General features: G+C 36.4%; 3 protein-coding genes across 3 annotated transcripts in view; 1 reads left to right on the forward strand and 2 right to left on the reverse strand.

The window, feature by feature from the left end:
- LOC117616120 (flavonol 3-O-glucosyltransferase F3GT2-like) overlaps positions 1 to 5,122 on the reverse strand; it is a 14,123-nt gene extending 9,001 nt beyond the window's left edge. The window contains exon 1 of the mRNA XM_034345335.1: positions 4,649 to 5,122. Within this exon, the coding sequence (XP_034201226.1) occupies positions 4,649 to 5,022 (374 nt within the window). The 5' untranslated portion in view covers positions 5,023 to 5,122. The remainder of the gene's footprint in view (positions 1 to 4,648) is intronic.
- A 1,978-nt stretch (positions 5,123 to 7,100) lies between these two features.
- On the forward strand, positions 7,101 to 7,767 carry LOC117616121 (pathogenesis-related protein PR-1-like). Its single transcript, XM_034345336.1, has one exon. It carries the CDS (start codon positions 7,132 to 7,134, stop codon positions 7,639 to 7,641), a length of 510 nt encoding a protein of 169 aa, XP_034201227.1. The 5' UTR covers positions 7,101 to 7,131; the 3' UTR covers positions 7,642 to 7,767.
- Positions 7,768 to 12,565: 4,798 nt separating this feature from the next.
- Positions 12,566 to 13,530, reverse strand: LOC117614689 (pathogenesis-related protein PR-1). Its single transcript, XM_034343575.1, has one exon. It carries the CDS (start codon positions 13,388 to 13,390, stop codon positions 12,809 to 12,811), a length of 582 nt encoding a protein of 193 aa, XP_034199466.1. The 5' UTR covers positions 13,391 to 13,530; the 3' UTR covers positions 12,566 to 12,808.
- Positions 13,531 to 24,183: the final 10,653 nt, after the last annotated feature.

Below are 24,183 nucleotides of genomic sequence, written 5' to 3' on the forward strand. Positions count from 1 at the left end.
GCGCATTCTCAATTTCAGGGTCTACGTCATCGAAAGAGTTAACCGCAACAACAGTTGCTTTGAGCAGTTTTTGTCCCATTTTGTGCAGCAGGGTTGCTATGGGTGAATCTAAGTTCCCTGTTACTACTCCATCCGGTAAGTCACATATCTGAAATCTTGAAAATGCGGGAAGGAAGTCAAGCGCCTGTTTTCCACCTCCTGAAAATAATAATAATAATAATAATAATAATAATAAAAAGAGAGAGGCAATGGTTAGAGGAATTAAAGTCCTTCATGAGCCAGAATAAGCTGCAAGTTGAGAAAAATTTAAATGAATTATGGGGGCCTTTCTGGGTTAAAATGAATTATGGGGTCTTTTTTTTTTTTTTCAGTGGAACTAGTTCTCCTGGACAGCCCTCGTTACAACATCATGGAGAGGTTTTTTTTTTTTAAATTTAAATTTATTTTAGAATTAGAAAAGATAATGGGTAGTTGTGTTCCATACAAATAGGATCTATTATCTTATTTTTCTTTTAATTTAATATGAAAAGGTGGGGATTTACTATATTATCTTCATTTAATAAATAATTTCAATTCTTAATGTTTGCATTAACCAATGGCATTCTGGTATTTTGAATATTTTACCATTCTTTGCATTTTGCTTTATATATATATATATATATATATATATATAGATGAAGAGGCCTTTTTGGGTTTTACCTACAGTTCCGGTCCAAATTTGGGGGCCTTATATTGGGCTACAGCCTGCTCAGTAGGTGCGCACGTGAGAGAGAGAGAGAGAGAGAGAGAGAGATGGTCTCATTGCCGGTGAGCCTGGTGGCTTTTCAAATGAGCCGCCCATCACAGAGCAGCGCCCAACAGCACAACAACGTCCACCATATGAAATGGGCCCAATGTCCAATTATGAAGCGGCCCATAGTAATTAATCACGGCGATCTAACGGCTACTTTTTTTTGTTGTTGTTAGAGAACATGCTCTATAAATTAGAAGCACCCTAAAAGAGCACGACATATAAACATATCAGACGTCCTACATTAAGTCTCAACAAATCTAAATAGTGAAAACAAAAAGATACAACAATCGAAATTAAAATCAAACATTGAAAGTATCTAAACTAATCAGGTTAAAATCTTCGTAAAAATAAACTAATATAAAATAACAAAATTGAAGTTTAAAAAAAAAAATTAACCAAAAAACAATTGAGTATAAAACATTTGTTAAACAATGAATAAATCACATAGTATTGTCCATCACATAGTATTGTCCAACTCATGGAAATATATATAGAAAAATTAGGTATTAGACATAACAATTCTTATTAATTAGGATTTGAGATATAGAGTATTTCTGTTTGCATTTTAATACCTAGGAATCAAATTTTGTTTTGGATTTGGCCAAAGAGGAGGCCCAGATTCGTTGGACCTATCTAAATTAGAAAGGTAAAAATTCAATTTTACCCTTTTTGTTTAAAGCCTCGCCAAAATCAGATCTCATCATCCCTCTCTCTCTCAACTGGAAAACAGGGCATCCACATTCCCAATTTCACAGCAACTTTCCGTCGTCATAACGACCTTATCTCGTCGTCGTTCCTTTACGAAAGTTGCTAGCCATCACTTCCTCTATCATCTTCCCAAAATACCCAACCCAAACAGCCAGTGTTAGTGGGCAATTTTTCCTGGAACAGTCTAGCAGTCGGGGCCTGCCGCAAGTCCAATTTGATAGCAAGTTTTCGTCTCCGTAACGACCTTATCTCACTATGGTTCCTTCATGAAAGTTGCTCGCCATCACATTCTCTATCATCTCCCCAAAATACCCAACCCAAACCATAGGAGTTTGTGTCAATTTTGTCTAGAACAGTCCAGCAGTCACGGGACCATAGCACCACGATATCCAAGCCCCTGTCTAGTGAAGTGCCACTGCCATCACCGATGTTGTTTGGCTCATCTAGGTCAATCAATTCCTCGATCTCATTTCTGCTTCTCTTTTGGTTCTCTTAGTTCAACACCCAATCAATTTTACCATGGAGTAAGAAACCAAACAAACAAGAATGTGGTTTGTAGTTTCCGTTTCTGCATTGCATTTTCCGTTTCTACATTGCAGTTTTCGTTTCTGCATTACAGTTTCTGTTTCCATTTTAGTACTTTCATCATGGTTTTGCATTCCACACTTATTAATATTTTATTTTTCCCCCATACTATGCAGTGTAGTCATTGGTTCTATAAAATTAGTTTTTGTTTTTGTTCAAATTTTTTGCTTTGTTTTTTCATTTTGTTTACATCATTGATATTCACATTTTTGTTTTTGTTTTAAAATCCCACTTAAATATGAGAACTTTTTGTTTTTATAGAAAATGCAGTGCATTTTTCAATCTTCTTCTTCTATTGTAGTATTCATGTTTTGATGTGAAGCTCAGTTTTTCTGCTGTGGAGGTATGTATATTCTTGATCAAATTTTTATTTGAATTTTCTAGTTTTTTTTCGGTTTTTATAAGTTGATTTTTCAACTCTTTGTTGTTGTCTTTGTTTTTACTTTGGCTTTTTAAAAACAAAAAACAAAAAAATCATATCTGAGTTTGAGGTGTTGTTTGGTTAGAGATTTTTGTATAATTTTCTAGTACTTTCATCATGGTTTTGACTTTTAGTTCCTCATGTTTACTAGGTGCATTTTTACTCAGAATCTACATTGCAGTTTCCGTTTTAGTTTTAATACTTTCATCATGGTTTTGCATTTTGGTTCCTTACTAATTTTAGTACTCGCATCATGGTTCTGCAGTGCAGTTTTTGTTTCTATAAAAATAGTTTTTGTTTTTGTTTGGAGTTTGGAGTTCGGAGTTTGTAGTTTGTAGTCTTTGTTTTTGTTTTTACATTTTTTTATTTTTTTACATCATTGATATCTACATTATATTTTTGTTGCAGTTTTTGTGTGAATCTGTGTTGAAATTAGTTTGTTTTAAGAAATTGATGGCAATTTTGAAATTTATAAGAAGTTAAAAAGTTTTTTTATTATGTTGTAAATGGGCTTTGGATATGTTTTTAATAGGGATGGTTGCGGTTCGGTAACCGCGAATTTTTTTCCGAACCGCAAACCGACCGCTTTTTGAGGTTTACTGCGGTAAACCGCAAAAATTGGTTAGTTACCATGAATTAACTGTTTAAACCGATTTGAATATTTTTGGCCTAAATTAGACAATTTTAGATCTTTAACTGTGGTCTTTTTGTGTCATAAAAATTCAATCTTTCATACTTTTAAGCCTAGGTTTGATGCTTCTTTTGAAGCTTTTTGACTTCAACCATACTTTAACTAAAAATATAAATTCACAAACTCAACTTCTCAAGCATATATAAATTCACAACCTCAACCTCAACTTCTCAAGCATTCACAACTTAAAGAAAAATTCAATTCAAAGTTAATTAAAGTTACAAACCAAAAGGAGAACTCAAGTGTAGGTGGTGGTGAGTGGATTTTACTATAAGAAGAAGCCCTTCTTTATGAGTTGGAGTGGAGGTTGTGTTTCGGGTGTATTGGTTTGTGTTTGGGGGATTAGAGGCATTAGGTGTGTTAAAGTGGCCAGACTCCATCTATAACAAAACACAACACAAAAGCAACAACATAAAAGCGTATTAATAATATATTAAACTCAACCAAATTAAAACACAACATCTAACTACTAAAATGCAATTTTTAAAAAGATATATTTGCGGTTTGCGGTAACCGCGAGTTGTCAAAATCAAATACCGCAACTGCAACCGCAATTGCGGTTCGGTTTCTAAAACCACAATTTTCGGTCGGTTTTAGCTATTGCGGTTCCAATGCGGTATAATGTCGGTTGGTTTTTGCAGTTTTTTCGGTCTAAAATGCCACCCCTAGTTTCTAAAGTCCATTTCATATAGAATTTTTTTTATAATTTAGGTCCCCATATTGGATATAATAGTGAATCTCCAAAAAAAAAAATGGACATGATGGAGTCCCGAGTGAATTGGTTGAAAGAAGAAAAATGAGAGTAAATGTAGGATAATAGAGAAAAAGGAAATAACATAGAATTACAATTACTAGCTCTTCGCTATTCAAGTTGTTATTTGAAATTGTTAATACGAATATTGGAGGGAAGGTAATATTGGATATTTTCCATTTTCAATCACACGTAGTGTTTTGGACTTAGAGTACAAAGAATAAGGCAGACAAGGATTTAGTCAAGTTGGCTAGAGAGGATGTGTGCTCCTCGTTATGCAATCGAGTTAGAATTCCCCGCCCTTAAAGTAGAATATCATTTGTATCCAAAAATATAAAAAGTAGAAAGGTTATGGAGAAAAGAGTGCTCAAATGTCAATTGATTCTTCAGGCAAACCACTAGACATATACTATAATATATACATAACAATGGATCTAGTTTCCTATGGCCAAAATTGGTTTAACTATAAAATGTATGAACTTAAATCTAAATTTCAGTTGCCAAAAACAAAAATAAACATTTCAGAAACATAGAGATGCTCACAAAATGCAATTAAATGAAATTGATTGCTTACCAATAACGATTCCAACCCTTTCCCGTATGAAGTCAGTCTCTACATGAACAAGAAGTGACCGTGGTCCACTAGTCCAAACCGGCACCCAGGGCACTTTGATCTCCTCCGACATATCTCCCCCGAACCAAAAGAACGCATCGGTCACCAAACACCTGACCTTCAAACCCGTCGCCGCCTCGGCGTTCTTCAAACCCGTCATGAAGTTACCGGGCGCCGCCTTCAAAAACAACCCGATAGCTTCCTCAAAGTTGGCTGAGGGCACGAAACCCTCAGGCAACCCATCCACCACGTCGTGAGGCTCAACATTGTGGAAGCTCGAAGGCGAGACTTTGGAGAGGAGGGAGGTGTTCGCTCTAGAAGTGGTGAAGAAGGAGAAGAGGACGTGTGGGGAAGCTGGAGCTAGTTTGAGAACAACGTCGAGAAGAGCGCTTGCGTGGCTCCCAAAAGGGAAGGCCAAAACGGCAACATGGTGAGTTTGGGGTTTGGGGTTTCCTACCATAATTGCTAGATGGTCTTGGCTTTGTGCTAGCTAGCTGTAGAGACTGTGACTTACTTATATATGAGGAACAAGTAGATGAGGGCAGAAGGGTGTCGGTGGCTATAGAAAGGTAGATGGAATACTTGGTTATCAAACGAACAAGTCCTCCAGTCTGATATATTGGGGTTGTAATACTTGACAAAGAAAACTGACCACAAATAAAGTAAGCAAAAAAACAATCTAACGTGTTTTAAAAAATCTCCTTTTGTGTTATTGATGAATTACACTATATATATCTCATAGGCACACCACAAATAAATGGAAACCCACTTTCGATGTTTGTCATAAATGCAGGCTTATGCTTGTCCAGCCATTCTCAGCAACCACTGCCATCTGTATGCAATATGATGGTGATGATGATATTATAAAAAGGTTGCCATGTGGTGGGTTCGGGTAAATAAGTTTTTGTTGATATTTAAGGCTTTTAAAATTTTAAACGTTTTCTTTTAAATTCATTTGGCTGTTTCCCTATTTATTATGAGGTTATACCATTTGAATTTTCAGTTGTTTTATTTATCTATTGCCTTAATTTTCTGGTTTAAATTGTATGTGGATGTTACAATTGTTGGATGCCTATAAAAGGTCACTCCACATTTGAAAAACACCACAATCTGATTTCTCTCTTCTCCTACTTTCATACTTTCTCTACTTTCGACATTATTATTTTTGGGCAACAATTTTGTGACTTAGAGACTTTTATCCAACTGTGAATATTTTATAGTGGACCTTGAGCTTGAGTATTAGGGGTCGTATCTTAGAGTCTTCTAAACCATCAATACATGCACGTAGGGAGGCTACAGGGGGCCAAAAAGAGCTCAAGCCATCTATAGAAATCAACATGCCAAAGAAGCTTCAAGAAGCTGATAATTAACTTAGATAACCAAAGAAAGCACCAATTCATGGGACACCAAACAATACAAGATGTTGAAACCAAAGAAAGAACAGCAAAAGACCCTCCCTGGGGGTTGTTGGTCTCAAATCAATAGAGTGACTTGAGCTTTATTATCCCACATGTCTCGCCAACTATCCGATTGTCTTAGGAGAAGAGGGTGTGTTATTGGAGAAAATGGTGTTATCATGCTTGCATATAAAATATTGACATCGATCCATGAAACAACGGTAAACTATATATATGGAATATTACTTGATGGGTTTTGGAATTTTTCTTTGTATTATAAACATGTCACCTATTAGGCAATACAATTCTGGATGTACAAAACAACTATGAAAAATTGAGCAATTGGCTCAACCTCAAAGAGGAGCTCTTGATAAATTTATTTTTCTTCGCTTATTATTTGTGCTGAACTTACTTATTATTTATCTTTCTCAAATTGAAAAGTTTAAAATGTTATGCATTTGTGATTGTCATTGCATGCTAATTGATGATGAATTTAACTAAAACAAGTTGTTTTATAACATTAAGTCATGCTAATATTTTAGGTTTTTTATATTTAGTTTTTCCTTATTATATGAGGACCTCAATTTAAGTTTCGCATAGGCCCTTAAAATCTCAAAACATGCATGTTGACATACACTTTTTTAAATAAAAAAATCCATATTATACTGATACCAACAAACCTTCGAACATGTCTTCATACAAATAGGTTTCACTTTGGGTAGTAACTGTTAATCAAATAAAATTTTCTAGAAGAGAATAAATCTTTGTTCTTATTTTAATGCCTCCTCTCTCCAGGGTTCTAATCCTTTAACATAAGTATTAATTAATTGAAAATATTCAACATCAATTTCTTCCTTTAAATGCGATAGAAGAATCTATCATAAATTTAGAGTATAAATTAATTTGGCAACCTACCCTGAAATTATATGAAATTGGAGAAATAATTATTTAATAGGTTATTAATTGAAACCTTTGTGGCTCAATTTGTCCCCCACAAAAACCAATGTGGCAATCATTATCGAACATGGGTGCCACCCAAGAGTTGACACTTTATACCCCAAAAATCCAACTACTGCGGCCTCCAAATTATAAATAAACACAACGACCCACTATAACACAAACTTCCCCAAATTCTCTCAAATAAAAGAATATTTGGAATTTCACAAAACAAAATGCCTGCAGCATTGTACTGCTACTTCACCACCACAATTCTTCTGGTCCTTATCTCAAGCACAAATGCTGCAACAAGGCACAGCCAGTACCTAAGCCAGGCTAACCAATTTTTGGTTCCCCAAAATGCTGCCCGGTCAGCCACCAAAATGAAGCCATTGGTTTGGGATGCGAAGTTGGCAAGGTATGCACAATGGTATGCAAACCAAAGGCGATACGACTGCGCTTTGAGGCACTCAAATGGCCCTTATGGAGAGAACATTTTCTGGGGTAGTGGCACCGGGTGGACGCCGGCTCAGGCAGTGGCGGCATGGGCTTTGGAGAGCAGGTGGTACAATTACTGGTCTAATTCTTGTGCTAGAGGGCAGGAATGTGGGCATTATACACAGATTGTGTGGAGGTCCACAAGAAGAGTTGGGTGTGCCAGAGTCACTTGTTTGGGTGGTAGGGGTGTGTTCATGGTTTGCAACTATGACCCTCCTGGGAATTATATTGGAGAAAGGCCTTATTGAATATTTCATAGAAATTGGATGCTGTTTATGTGCCTTTGGGGCTGGCAACAACGGAGAGTATTTATGTGGATTTTTCTAATCTCTGTTTAATTATAACTAATAATATTACAGGATTATATTATATAATTAAGCGGCATGAACCTTGAGGATTGCGTCTATAGCTTTATGAGTTTTCTTTATGTATTGTATTGTAAGACCACAAAGCCAATTACGTATCTTGGAGTGAAAAGATAAGAATGCTTGACAGAAATGTTGGTGCATTTGTTTGGTAGATTATTTTCTTCTCTTTTGAGGGGTGAGTACATTATTTATAATCGGGGCTTCATTAACAATTTAACATACGTAAGTTCAAGTAATTACAGCATTCATTTCTCCTCCCGAGGTAGATCATCTGTTCGATTTCTCACTCCTTCAATATAATTAGATTGCATGATAATCATGTAAACATATCAACTTAATTTAATAAAAGGCTTATTTGTTGACATGCCTCATGTGGTTTCCAAATAGTCTCAGTTTGCCCCTTGACGTTTCAAATGACTCAATTTTCCCCATGAACTTCTATTACGTGGCCAAGGTTGCCCCATTTTGTTAGTTTTTCAGATTAGATTGTTAAATCAGCTGACTTGGCATTGGTATTTTGATAAATTTAACTATTCAAAATTCAAAATAAATATAAAAAATGCTTGAAATTATTTAAAATAGAGATAAGATAAAAATAGGGCTAACGACAAAAGACACCCTGCTGGTTTGGGTTGGTTCTCAATATGGACTCCAGGGTATCAATTTTATCAATTTACACCCTTACGTTTGCAACATCGTCCAATTTCATCCTTCCGTTAAGTTGACTAAAGTTGACCGTTTGGTCAGACGTTAACTGATGATGTGTTCATTGTGGGACCCATCTATTAACCAATCCCTAAATTTTTTACATATAAAATAACATAAAATTTAAAAATAAAAATAAAAAGCTTAAAAAACCCAACCCCTTCCCTCCCAATAAACCCAGCTCCCTCCCCCGCCCGGTTCCCCTCCTCCTCTCAACTAACCCCAACTCTCTCTCTCTCTCTCTCTCTCTCTCTCTCTCTCTCTGTCTCTCTGTGCGCACTAGGTCCCTGTAGATGATTCCAAGCATGTAAAGGTATTCTAAGGCCTCCAGAACTTCCGCAACATAAAAGCTGGAAAGCTATACCACCAAAATTTTCAATTAAAAAATTAAAGAAAATCTAGATTGAAGACGACTTTGCAAAGATATAAAGCGAACAAGATTATAACATCTCATGATCTCATCTGAGTTGTAAGCACAAGAATACAAAAAACCAGAAAATAGGGGTCCTAGTTAAATTTGATTTTATTCTTTTTTTGATAATAAAAAATCAAGTAAAAAGAGAATGATGCAATTCAATATCAGAGAAAAATGGAGGAATATTCAAAATTTTCGATCTTGGCTCTGTGGATCTCCTTCTTTAATGCTAGGGCCTTTTTGTCGACGAATTTCCTGACGTAAAAGCACGAGAAAGACGAACACCCGCAATCTTTATGGGCGGGACTAGAACCGGTGCCTCTAAAGGTGCAGAAGTAGATGGTGCGAATGTAGCCAGCACCAATGCAGCGAAGGAGGGAAGGGGTTGGGGTTGGTGCGAGAGGAGGTAGGAACTGGCAGGGGGTGGGGGGAGGGCTGGGTTGTTGGGTAGGGAATGAGCTGGGTTTTTTTTAAAAGCTTTTTCTCTCGATCCTAATGGGCGGGACTGGAATCGGTGCCTCTGAGGGTGCAAAGGTAAATGGTGTCGATGTCATATGAGCTGATGCGGTGGAGGAAAGGGGCTGGGGTTGGATAGAGAAGGGGTGGGGAATTGGTCACTGGGGTGTGGTAAGGGCGGCTGAGATTTTTTAAGTTGATTTTATAAAAAAATTTTGTTAGAATGTTATTATTTTAATTAATTTTTTTTGTTAGTAGGTGGGTCCCACAGTAGACACGTCAACATTTAACGATTGATTACACGGTCAACTTAACGGAAGGATGAAATTGGACGATGTTGCAAACGTAAGGGTGTAAATTGATAAAATTGATACCCTATAGTCCATATTGAGAGCCACTCCAAACCAACAGGGTGTCTTTTGTCGTTAACCCATAAAAATATCTCCTTTTTTTCTCCCTCAATCGTCAGCCCCCACCACTTTCTCCCTAATCTCAACCAACCCCTGCAATCACCTTCCCCATCCCCATTCCTCAGTCAAAATAAAGGTACCCAAAAAACTTAGCAACCTTCCTCTCTCTCTCTCTCTCTCTCTCTCTCTCTCTCTCTCTCTCTGTGCGTACTAGGTCCCTGTAGATGATTTCAAGCATGTAAAGGTATTCTAAGCCCCCAGAACTTCCGCAACATAAAATCTGGAAAGCTATACCACCAAAATTTTCAATTAAAAAATTAAAGAAAATCTAGATTGAAGACGACTTTGCAAAGAGATAAAGCAGACAAGATTATAACATCTCTCATCTGAGTTGTAAGCACAAGAATACAAAAAACCAGAAAATAGAGGTCCTAGTTATATTTGATTTTATTCTTTTTTGATAATAAAAAATCAAGTAAAAAGAGAATGATGCAATTCAATATCTGAGAAAAATGGAGGAATATTCAAAATTTTCGATCTTGGCTCTATGGATCTCCTTCTTTAATGCTAGAGCCTTTTTGTCGACGAATTTCCTGGCGTAAAAGCACGAGAAAGACAAACACCCCCAATCTTTATGGGCGGGACTAGAACCGGTGCCTCTAAAGGTGTAGAGGTAGATAGTGCGAATGTAGCCAGCACCGATGCAGCGGAGGAGGGAAGGGGTTGGAGTTGGTGCGAGAGGAGGTGGGGAACTGGCAGGGGGTGGGGGGAGGGCTGGGTTGTTGGGTAGGGAATGAGCTGGGTTTTTTTTAAAGCTTTTTCTCTCGATCCTAATGGGCGGGACTGGAACCGGTGCCTCTGAGGGTGCAGAGGTAGACGGTGTCGATGTCATCTGAGCTGATGCAGAGAAGGAAAGGGGCTGGGGTTGGACAGAGAAAGGGTGGGGAACTGGTCACTGGGGTGTGGTAAGGGCGGCTGGGATTTTTTAAGTTGATTTTATTAAAAAAATTTGTTAGAATGTTATTTATTATTTCAAATAAAAAAAAATTTTGTTAGTAGGTGGGTCCCACAGTACACGTCAACATTTAACAATTGACTACACGGTCAACTTAACGGAAGGATGAAATTGGACGATGTTGCAAACTTAAGGGTGTAAATTGATAAAATTGATACCCTGGAGTCCATATTGAGAGCCACTCCAAACCAGCAAGGTGTCTTTTGTCGTTAGCCCATAAAAATATCTCCTTTTTTTTCTCCCTCAATCGTCAGCCCCCACCACTTTCTCCCTAATCTCAACCAACCCCTGCAATCACCTTCCCCATCCCCATTCCTCAGTCAAAATAAAGGTACCCAAAAAACTTAGCAACCTTCCTCCTCTCTCTCTCCCACTGCCAAAAAAATCCGCTCTCCACACTCTTCGACATCATCAAACCGTAACTAATAATTCACCCTATGTCTCTCTCCTCCCAATTCTCTCTCTTTCTTTGGCAGCCACCAAGGGAGATCTGGACTGCCACATATGCGAATCTGAAGTCAATTTAGTGATTTTATTTGTGAGTTTTGAGCCTTTTGACAATTGGGGGGAGGGGGTTGATGAGAGAGAGAGAGAGAGAGAGAGAGAGAGAGAGAGAGAGAAGGTGGGGTGAGTTTTTTTTTTTTTTTTTTTTTCTGGGTGTGGGTTGGTTGGGCAGTGGGGCTGGTTGAGATGAGGGAGAATATGGTGGGAGTTGACGATTAGGGATATAAATTAAAAAAAAAAAAAAAGAGAAGACATTTTTATCTTCTTTTTTATTTTTTTTACCTATTTTAAATAATTTCACGCATTTTTTATATTTAATTGAATCTTTTAATTTTTAATAGTTAAATTTACTAAAATGCCCATGCCACTTCAATTGATTTAACAGTTTTTATATGAAAACTAACATAATGGGGCAACCTTGGTCACATAATAGAAGTTCAAGGGGGAGATTGAGTTATTTGAAATATTAGAGGACAAACTGAGACTATTTGGAAACCGTATAAGGCATTTCAACAAATAAACCTTAACAAAATAGCTCCTAAACCAGAAGCAGTGTTTTGAGGTAGAAGGAATTTTTGGTCCTTCCATTACTTTTTTCCCTTCAAATTAGGGATGTGTGCGATCCGATTTGGCTGAATTCTTGCCTAAAATCATAATCAGAACTGCCCTATGCATTTAGTCCAATTCGAACTGTTTTTGGCTGAGATGACTAAAAAAAGTGAAGTAATCGAAACCTATAAAATCCGGTTCGATTCTTCCAATTCCCAGTTTAAGCCGGCTTTTTGTTGTTGTTTGTTTTTATAATACCAGCAAGTTTGAAGTTCAAACTAGCTGGTATTTCCTTTAAATGAAACTGGGTCCAAGATGTGGGCTGAAAGGATAACTAACAACCCATATCGGCCTGAATAGTGAATATGACACAGACTGTAAAGTTACATGCATTTCTTTCATACAATTAATGTCTCTCTCATGACCCCAATAAATAATAAATAAAAATATATAAAGTCATATATACATTGTTATCTTATATTTAAGAATTTTTTATTAGGAAAATTCATTGTAGTGCAATTTCTTTCTTTTATACATTTTTCTACGGCCATGAATTTTTTATATATAAATTTTATGTAGGTTTGATGAATTCATATACAAGGAATAAGGACAACGTGCAGGCAATAAGGTGTGACTTTCTGCACCAAGTAGCCAATCCAGGGTTGGAAGAATGCGGTCAAAATGCAAGACAGGCTTCTGGTTTAAAATATTTAGTAGCATACATATTTCATTTACACTGACAGCCATATATATACTTGTACAAGACTTTGGCTTTTGTAATTTTCAACCACATGAAATAACTGAGCCCACACCTAGGGCCTAGCTGGATGACCATATACATATATCATATTATATAAATTTTATACAATATATAATATATTTTAATTTAATCTAAACTACGATGGAGGGATTCGAACTCAGGTGCAGAGTGGGAAGCGCTCTTGACTAAACCCATACCTACACAAGATATGTGTATCTTAAAATTGAGCATTACTAATATGGCCTCTCACCAATATAATTACCAACCGGATCATAATTACAAGTCATAAACACATCTCCATCATCACACACGGCCCTAGCACACCCAAGTCTTCTTGTACTCTTCCACACAATTTGAGTATAATGCCCACACATTTGCCCAGCCTCACACGTATTTGTCACATAAGTATAGTACTTCTCTTCAGCTGCCCATGTCTTCACTGCGTCACTCGGCGTCCAAGTCGAGCCACTGCCCCAATATATGTTCTCTCCGAGCTTGAACTCGCCTTCTGGGAACGAATGCTCCAACTTGCAGTCCGATTTTCTTATGCCTGCCCACCATCGAGCATATTTTTCAAGCTGAAAGTCCCACATCAAAGGCATCTCCCACTTGGCTGCCCTGACCAAATTGTGTTGGAACAAAAATTCTAGGGACTCTCCTATGCAACCCCAGCATAGTTGCTTTGAGACCCTCAGTATGGTCTCGTTGTTGGGCTTTTGTTGGAAAAAATGTGTTTGAGAAGTGGCTGAAACAATAGAGTTGGAAGTGAGAATAATGTAGAGGACAAAGAGGAAGATGAGGAATTGGGGCTTCATTTTTTTTTTTGGGCTTGTCCTAGGTCTCTTTTGGGGAGCATATGCTTGGAGAGGAGAGGAAGAAGAACCACACGCAGTAGGATGTGTGGAGCACAAGGGAGCTTATAATTGGAAGGTGTTGTGGATTCTGGTTTCCTTTGAATGGCTTATTATATACAAGTCTCTATGTATGATTGAAGGTGCTCTCGTGAATTTGGCTAATGTTGTGTCCGTGAACTCTGTTTTGTTTTATTAGGGGACATTGTGCCCACCATGGTGCACTCTAGAACATGATGCGTGGCATAAGAAAGCTTTAGGTACAATCAAGATATTGTGGCTAGTAAACTAGGTTCCAAAGATTTAAATTTTTTTTTTTTTGTATTTTTTTTTTTTTTTAAGAAGATAGGGTTTCTCACGCATAAACTATTTAACGTGTCATGGGATTTGAACTTGAGACCGAGCTTTTTTCTATGAAAAATATGATGTTTTCTAGTAGTGGCCACTAGCCTAGACCCGATTGGCAATTTTTTTGTTTCAATGATTAGAAAATGATAATTTTTCATAGACAAATACATGCTAGAAAAGTAAACAAATAAGTACAAGAAATTTAAATATATACTTGTTGGAATATTACAATATTTATTATTGTTGGTGTTTGGTGGTTGTTGTATTGGAACCATTAGAATTTAATCTGCCTAGTGATTTGCCCCATAAACTTATACCTAAATTTGAATCCCCATATATTTTTTTTCTTAGAAAATTAAAGATATGAACATTTTTTTAGCCAACTTCCCCCAATTTTCATCCAATTTTATGTCAAATTATTAAAAATTAATATATATTTTTGGAAAAATATAAGAGAACGAGAAAAAAAAAAATTAAAAACCTATCCCCACCCACAGACCCAGATCCATTCGCGCCCCCCCATCCCCTCTGTTTTTTTGTCCCCTTCCTCCTCTCTCCGACGCTTCTCCCCAGGCCAACCAACATACATTCAAAGCCATAAGAGAGAGCATGTGTTTGTGAAAAAGGCTTAGCCAAATTCATAGAGAGATGGGAGATTTTATTGGATTTGGATAGGCTCTGTGTTTCATTTGGGACCGAGATATTTGGGTGGGATTGAGAAAGAAGAAGAGCAAAACAACCAGAAGTGAAGAACAAAGACGCAGCCTGTTGATCTCAAACTCTTCATCCCTGACGCGCCCTCCCCCGCCTCCCTCTCTATCTCGTCGCCCTCTTCACTTAGGCTTTAGGATTTTGATCTTTTTAATTTCTGCAAATTTAATTTGTGAAAACCCGAACAACAACAAAATTGGAGCTTGCATAGGCTGTGGGAGGGTGGCGACAGGGTAGGGTGGACCATGAGCAGCGCCGCCAAGAGAGAGTGCCCAGAGAGAGAGATAGAGAGGGATGACAATTTTCCGCAAGTAAGAGTCTTCGGAGGGATTCGACCCTAATGGTCGGGTATGAAGGATAAAAAACGGATATTGGGACGGATACGGAGAATTTTTTGAGTGTGGTGTTCGAGGAGGGGTGGGGATGGTATTTTAATACCTGACCCAAACCCTCCCCGTTTAGAATATAATAACATATTATAGTATATATAAATATGCTATTAAAGTGATTGTGCCAACTAAGTTTTATATTATATTATATATTTATATAATTTATAGGAATCTTAATTTAGTTAACTTCTAGTCAATATGTAAACATTCTTATATTGTCTTATACATATATATTATATACATTCATTATCTTGCCCTAGTCCTATTTTTTTTCTTTCAACAAAGTGGTTTTATATTGGTTTTTTTCTTTTGTAATTGGGTGGGTCGGGGAACTCATTCCCCACTTGGAGAATGGGGAATCCCCAATATGAATATTGCGGGTATGAAGGTGAGGATCAATGGGGATGGGGATGGGAATTGCATACCCACCCTCGATTCGACCCTATGTGAGAGAGAGAGAGAGAGAGAGAGAGAGAGGCAGGAACGAGTTTCTCCTTCTTCTTTTTTTGGTTTGAACCACGAGGTGGTCCTGGATGGGCCCCAACTATGGGTGGCACCTTTAAGCCTTAACCACAACCCAAACTAATCCCCGCTCACACCGAGACGGCCCGTAAGGGGTAAAGTGCTGGCCAAAGTGATGACTCCATACAAGAGCACGGGTTGAACCCTTAACCTTCTCTTAAGGAATGAAAGTGCCGAACCACTCACACCAACCACCTTGGTTTCCTTCTTCTTTTTTGCTTTATTGTTATCATTATTATTTCAATTTTAAAAGTTTTTCTTTTATTTTTTAGTATTTAATTATTTTTAAGGTTCAAAAAGATCAATTTTCCCTCGTATTTAACAGCAAATTGGATGAAATGTTGTGGATTTAAACGACAATGGGGAAATTGGCAAAAAGAAAAATTCATATCCTTAATTTTTTTTTACAAAAAAACATATAGGGGATCAATTGAAGAGAGCCAAAAGCATCTAAGGTGAAAGAAGTGTGACTCACATTATGTGTAAGTGAAGGAAATCTTTTCTTTTTTCTTTTGGATGAGTGTTACACTGTCTATTACTTCTCTTTTGTTTGAGTTGCTTCAAATTTGGTAGTGTTCTCTCTTTTGGTTTTTGTATTTGTGAGCAAGAATATGAGATTTGTTATTAGCTCATATGTATCTGTATCTGTGAGGATGAGTGATTGGGTATATATGGGATTTGGGTTGTGAGAGTTGAACTCTGTAATTTCCTGTTGTGCTGAGAGTGTTAACTCCTCTGTAATCTCCTTATGTTATTAGTGGATTTTCCTCGCCGTCTTCGAACTAGACGTAGGCTTTAACGCGGAACCAGTATAAACCTCTATGTGTTGGTTGGTTTATATGGATCTTGTTAGCGTGAGCCATAATTCAGGGATCCCGTGATCCCTGCTTTCTTGGTGTAACTCACGTTACCTAATTAGAATAATTACCTAGTTAGGATTCCTTGTAATTAGTTAATTACTTTTCTTGTAGGAAAAGTCAACTTGTACTTGTATATATATCCTCCTGGAGAAATATAATATCAATCACAATTATTCAAACTTGTTCTCTCTCCTCCATGGCTTTCAAAGATACCCTAGACAACCCCACTGCAGTCACAAAATCCAATGCTTCCAATGCTTCAGAAACCTGAAAAAATCTTGACATGGCGCAACCAATTGTTATAGTTCTCAATGATACTTCCGCTGCCCCATTCACCGTACGATTGAAGGGAAAGAACTATAATAGTTGGTCAAAGATGATGTTGCTTCGTGTGTCAGGCCAGGGAAAAAGAGGTTATTTGACAGAGAAGGTGGCACAAGGGACTCTAAAGTCTTTCTTTTCTATGGTTCATGCACAATTCAATACTAGCATTCAATCTATCCATGTCGACAATTGGGGGAGGGGGGGTGGGGAGTTCTTTCCCTTGTCAGAGTTTTTTAGGGAGCATGGTACCATTTACCAACATTCTTGTGTTTACACACCGCAACAAAATGGTGTTGTAGTACGCAAGCATCGCCACATCCTTAAGACATCTCAGGCTTTGCGATCCAACACATGAGTTACAGCATGGAAGTCCTTACTCACATGTCAAGCTAGAACTCATAAATTGCAATGGTTCAAACTAATCCTTAGACTTGAGGCATCATAGATGTTTTATAGTTATGTTGTTAATCTTTAAGGGCCCTATACGGTCATGCTGAATTAGGCATAGCTTAAGGGAAAAGACGACGGTAAATCACCGTCGTGTATTCAGTTTTTCAGCGGTCGTGGAATCCACCGTCATCTTTTCCCTAATAAACCACGACGCTAAATCGCCGTCGTTGTTAAAATATACAACGTCATCAACAAATAAAAAACGACGTCTTTTTACTGCAAAAAGATCGAAAAAAGCAGTCGGGGATGAGAATATACGACCAGCTCTCTAAACAAACCGTCGTTAAAAAGGAAAAATATGACACATATTAACAGAACAAGGCCGCAAAATAGACATACAACGACGAAAATTAAAATAATACGCCGTTAAATATCATTTTCACGACAACAAAAAATATGACGCCTTTAAGGACATTAGAAGACGACGTTATTTATTCCTACTACGTCGCCTAGATAAAAACAGCCGTCGTATAATACATTTTCCACTTCGATTTTTCTATAAAAGATGACGTGGAAATAGTTGTCGGTGTCATTATTTACGACGTATGTATTTATATAATAGACGTTGAAAAACAAACAACGTCGGTTACTAATATATGAGAGTCGTATTACAAAATTTGTACGTCCTATTTTCAGAAACAAACAACGACGATAAATATTAGACGTTGTTAAATAAAACAACGTCGAAAAAAAAAAAAAACAGACGTGTTTAGTCTGCATAAGTTTTAAAAAATAGTCGAGGATGAGAATAGACGACCAACACAAACAAATCACCGTCGTTAAAAAGGAAAAATATGACAAATATTAGAAGAACAAGGCCGCAAGATTGACATACAACGACGATAACTAAAACACTACGCCGTTAAATATAATTTTCACGACAAGAAAAAATATGACATCTTTAAATACATGAGAAGACGACGTTATTGAAAACTACTACGTCGTTTATTTCAAAACGACCGTCGTGAAATAAGTTTTCCACTTCGATTTTTCTAAAAATGATGACGTGGATATAGGTGTCAGTGTCATTATTTACGACGTATGTATTTATGTAGTTGACGTTGAAATGCGAAACAACGTCGTGGTATTTATATAGTCGACGTTGTATTTATATGTATTCATTACTCACGACGTACTTATTAATGTAGACGACGTTGAACTTCTAAACAACGCCATTATTTACGACGCATTTATTAAACCACGTCGGTTCCAAATTAATGTTCAGATAATTTATCTCATTTTTAGACGTCGGTATTATGTTATTGGAGTCGTGTTATTTTGGATTACATGGCGGTTCTTAATCCGGCCCCGACGTGATATCCTGGATAATTGCTTCACAATAGCGTCGTGGTTCTTCATTGTTACGTTGCTTTAAGACGCCGGTAAATATGCTGAATAAATGGTTAACCATAACGTCGTGTTTTATTTGAACAGACGTTGTTTTTTATGCAGAATATAATGATGTAATCTGGATCCAGTATTTTTTGCACTGATTGTTTTGTGGCCAAAACCTGTATAATGAAAGTGAAGAAATCAAATTACAATATATTATAAAATGAATGTCATACACTGCCAATTACATAAGCATCATTCAATCCATATATCTTCACACCCATCTCGAATATTTTGACCACCTAACTCACCCACCAGTTCATCAAATGTGTCAACATTTGGCATCCCTCTAGTAAATGGCTCACACTCAATTATCACATCACCTAAGACTTCATCACCAATAACATCATTATATTCTCTATTAGGCATTGATAAAACTACCGACCAACCACGATGCATCGGGTCGTCAACAAAAAAATATTTGTTTGACTTGAGAAGCCAAAACAAATTGGTCATTCCTATGTCCAATTTTACTCAAATCTACAAGGGTAAATCCAAGTTCGTCGATTACAAGACCAGAACTATCTATCCAATCACACCTAAAGACTGGGATTGTAAACTTTTGGTAGTCAAGGTCCCAAATTTCTTGAATGACACCATAGAAACCCATATTTGAGAGAATTGGGTTTTTATCCTTGGCACTAGCAACTTGCATGGTTTGTGCAAGTAAATAAACTCCACTATTTTGAGTTGTCCGCACATCATCTTGTGCCTTGATATTGAATTTAATACCTTTAATAAGATAGCTCCTATATAATGGCACTGCCATGTTTGGACCAGCTGCTAGCCACCTTAAATTTTCTGATACGCAATGATTGTCTTCCTCAAGTTCACTTTGAACCTGCAAATTAATCAAATCTTAATTCAATCTAACATAGAAATAAGAAGAAAATTAAAAGAGAAATATGTTATTCAACAACATATACCTTGAAGCGTAGTCATTGAATGAAAGTGCTATTGTGCTTATCCTGCAGCCACTTTGTTCTCTTTCTAAATTTTGGATAAGCAGTCTTGATGTGGATCATATGTTGCCTACATGACACGAAAAATTCATAGTTAGAAGATTTTCTACAGCAAAGTTAAAAAATGCTTCCACCCCAAATTCATATGCCTTCGATCTTCTATCCGAGTGCATCCATGACTTATCCATCTCCGAAACTATAACCTATTATCTATAATAAAGTGAAAATACAGGCAATGACCATCACTATAGCAGATTATACAAAGATTTAATAGCAAGTAATACAAAACAGAGACGACGGGTTTTAAACAAAAACAGACGTATTTGGCATATATAGACGACGGATTTTCAACATACGTAGTCTATTATAAGTAATACAAACGACGGTTTATGAAACAACCGTCGTGTATAAGTAATACAACGACGGTAGTTTAAAAAACCGTCGTGTATAAGTAATACAACGACGGTAGTTTAAAAAACCGTCGTGTAATCGTCGTCGTATGCCTTAAAATTCGTCGTGCTCTCAGTTTATTTTCAAGAACACAAAACCCATTAAGAACACAACATATATATGAAACCAAGCAAGAAACCAACATATGCATGAAACCAAGCAAGAAACCAACATATACATGAAACCAAGCAAGAAACCAACATATACATGAAACCAAGCATGAAAACAATAAATCCATTCCCAATTTAACATAACATAGGGTGATTAAAAGATCCCACAAAATTAAATCCATTCCAAATTCAACATAACAGATAATGTAATCCATGAACCCATTAAACAGAAAATCCATGAACCCATACCTATAAGCGCATTATTAACTGATCGCAAAGCATACAACCTAATATCATTCAATGAATTTACAAGGGGAAGTTAGGGTTTGTACTTACAGGTTGGACCAGCTCACAGATTCGACGGAGCCTGGAGAGTGCAACTTTTAATTAGAGCAGAAGTGAGAGAGAGAAATGTTATGTCGCGCGAAATCTGAAAATTTTAGTTTTCAGGGTTCGAAGTATAAGAATAAGAGCCAAATCTAAAAAATTTAGGTCGCGCGCAAATTTTTAGAGAGCGCGCGTTTTAAAACGTCGCAAGAAAAACTAAGGCGAAAGTTCTACAAGGACCGACGTAATTTTAATATTCCACGAAGGAAACTTCATTTTTCGGATTAAGAACGTAAGGCCGTTCATTTTGAAGCTTCATTTTTCGGATTAATTTTAAATTTATTTTGAATATTTTTATATAACGACGACTGAAAAAACATGTCGGGGTTAAGAAATTAAAGACGTTGTAAATTATATAAACCGACTTACATATTAAAATGACGTCGTTTAAAGCCTAAACCATGTCGTATATTTTACTTCACGACGTAAAATATGTATTCCACGCCCCAACCACCGTCGTTAAAAATTAATAACCTAAACCCATAAAACTAAATTATACAATTTAAAAAATTCAGTTTATAAAAGGTTTTATGGTTTTACAGCCTAACATATAACCTAGACTACCCAAAAATTATACTTTAAAAATAAACCCCAATAAATAGAAACCCTAATCTCTAAACCCTAGACTCGAACCCCTAAACAATAAAACTCGAAGAGATTTTATGACTCATCAAAAGAATTTTGTTTTGGAAGGACTTTTTTAAACTTTTGTTATTCAAAATGAATTTTTTCAAGGTTTAGGGGAAAAATATATCAATGATTTCATAGGAGTTGACCTTGCATTTTTCTGATTTATTTTAAATTTATTTTGAATATTTTGATATAAAAATAATAAAATATTCTTATCACAACAACAAACCACGCCGGTGTTAATAAATTGTAGACGTTGTAAATTATAATAGACGACTAACATATTAAAATTACGTCGTTTAAAGTAGAAACCATGTCGGATATTTTACTGAACGACATAAAATATTTATTCCACGACCCAAACACCGTCGTTAAAAATTAATATCCTAAACCCTTAAAACTAAATTATACAATTTAAAAAATTAAGTTTATAAAAGGTTTTATGGTTTTAAAGTCTAACATATACCCTAGACTACCCAAAAATTATACTTCAAAAATAAACCCCAATAAATAACAACCCTAATCTCTAAACCCTAGACCCTAAACCCTAAACCATAAAACTAGAAGTGTTTTTATGACTCATCAAAACAATTTGGTTTTGGATGGTCATTTTAAATTTTTGTTATTTAAAATGAATTTTTTCAAGGTTTATGTGGAAGAAAATATATCAATGACTTCATAGGAGTTGACTTTTCATTTTTTCTGATTTATTTTAAATTTATTTTGAATATTTTGATATAAAAATAATAAAATATTCTTATCACAACAACAAACCACGCCGGTTTTAATAAATTGTAGACGTTGTAAATTGTAATAGACTACTAAGTCGTTAAAATGACGTCGTTAAAATGAGAAACCATGGCGGCTATATAAATATACGACGTAAAATATATATTCCATGACTTAACCGCTGTAGTTACAAAGTACTACTCTGAACCCTTAAGAAATTGAAGATGTTGTAAACCATAAACGACTCAATTGTTCAAAGAACGTCGTCTAACAATCCTTTTACGTCGGATTTGTTTAAAACGAAACAACAAAATACGACGGTTTTTGACTTTATTAGGTCGTTGGAAAAGTATTACACGCCGGTTACGCAATTTGTATGTTTGTTTTTTTTTTTTAATTTAAGAAAACCTCAACAAATTTTTACATTACATATTATAGAGAAAATTTGTACATTATACATAAATATCAAGTGTTCAATAATTGCCCTGTTTAATAATTTGGAAAACAAACTCTGCCCATTCATTCAGGACTTCATCAATGGCTTCTTGGGGGTATGAAGCTTCCTGGTTTCCCTTGGCATACTGCATAAACAATGACTATTAGGGTTTATCAATAAAAAGAAATTCAATCACAGACGACGATATTTTTCATAACCGACGGAAATTTTACATGACCGTCGTTGATAATACAAAAAACGACGTGAAATGTATGAAGGTAATTTCTTCTTACCTTATTCTCAAACCCCAAGGAAGGATCCATGATGATGTCCCTCATGAAGCGCATAACGTAATACCCGCATTCGACATTGCTGGGTTGCTTTGGTGTGCCTGAGAGAGTTTTCCAAATTACATTTTTACGTCCAGCTCGGGCTATGTGGGTATTATACATTTTTATAGCACTGTTCACGATGTTTTTCGCCTCTTCATCGACCACACGATGACCTGGCAGAGGATCCAAAAAATAGACGGTCTCCTTCTTTGCTCTTACAATCAGCAAGATCCAATGACGGCTGCACAAAATTAATAAAAAAACGACGGTTATTTACAAAAACGACGTATTATAATAGTTCACACGACGAAATAAAATAGAAAACGACGACATTATATATTTATCACGACGATAAATAAATACCGACGTGGTTAGTAGTTTCAAACGACTCAATAAAATAAAAAACCGACGTGGTTAGTTTATACGCTGTCATTTATTGAAAATCATAAAAACAAAATCCTAAGGAGACTAACCCTGGATTGTAAGGCATCATGAAAATCTGTTCACCGCCCGTCTTCTGAAGTCGAGCTGCTACCAATCGTGATCTGTCAGCTATTGTGCCAGAGTTGGCACTAACTGTAGTAGGGTCGATAAAGCCAACCATGCTGCACATATTTGCTTGTTTCAAAACATCGTGTAAGTACCTAAATACATAAAATAATATAAACAAGTCAGCAAAAAAAAAAAACACGACGGTTATGTATAACAAAACGACGTATTATAATATTTCACACGACGTACTGAAATAGATGAGGACGTTATAATATATTTATCGCGACGGTACACACTAACGACGTGGTTAGTTAGTTAAGACGACGAAATATAAACCACCGACGTATTATTTTAGAATTACGAACCTCATATATACAGCCACCACAGTAGCTCCAATTTCTTCCATGCCTGCAAATTGTGTAATATCTTCATGCAGGAGGAAGGTATCGCGATCACCACCAAACACCTCCTTATCAATTGTAAATTGCAGGAGCTTATCCTCAGGAAGGAGTGTCGCTTCCACATAACGACAAAGGCTTTTTAAAGAAGATGGCGCCTCCATATTTGAATAATCACCAACTTCAATAACCTGTTTAAAGAAATAAAAAAAATGACGTGGTAATTCAATAAAGACGACGGTTTAAGGAAAAACACGTCGTCTGAAAAGAATTTAAACGACGGTGAAAAACCGTCGTAATGAATATTTTATTACGTCTTAAAAAAATACCGCCGTCTACGTTTTAAACAAACGACGGTTTAAAGAAAAATAACGACGCCTGAAATTTTGAAAAACAAATAAAAAAGGCAAAATTATGTGAACATACCTTGTCGTCATGCTTTTCTTCATCTTTTTTCTCCTTTTTTTCTTCCTTCTCTTCATCTCTTTTTTCTTCTTCCTTCTCTTCTTCTTGCTGATGTTCCCCATTTTTGGCATTATCATCCTCATAATGGAGGGATTTCACCTCACCTCCAGAGCAGCTAGCTTTGTCAGACGACATAGGATTTTTGGGGCTTTGGCTAATTCTTTGTTTAAGCATGCCTAGATCAAAATTAGGAATTAATTGGGAAAGCTGACTAAGGAAATGCTCCCTCTCAGCCTCTACCAATTGTTTTGTTCTAGCCTCCATCCTTAAGGCCTCTTCCTTTGCCTTAGCCTCCATCTTTTTAGTCTCTTCTTGAAGGAGAACTCTTAAACTCTCCTTCAAACGGTCGTCAAAGCTAACCCTCTGTGGT

Source organism: Prunus dulcis, chromosome 1 (genome assembly GCF_902201215.1).
Source record: "Prunus dulcis chromosome 1, ALMONDv2, whole genome shotgun sequence".
NCBI lineage: Eukaryota > Viridiplantae > Streptophyta > Magnoliopsida > Rosales > Rosaceae > Prunus > Prunus dulcis.

Bases quoted from the DNA above. Each gene is read 5' to 3' on its own strand.
- LOC117616121 (XM_034345336.1), top strand. From the start codon at position 7,132: ATGCCTGCAGCATTGTACTGCTACTTCACCACCACAATTCTTCTGGTC.
- LOC117614689 (XM_034343575.1), bottom strand. From the start codon at position 13,390: ATGAAGCCCCAATTCCTCATCTTCCTCTTTGTCCTCTACATTATTCTC.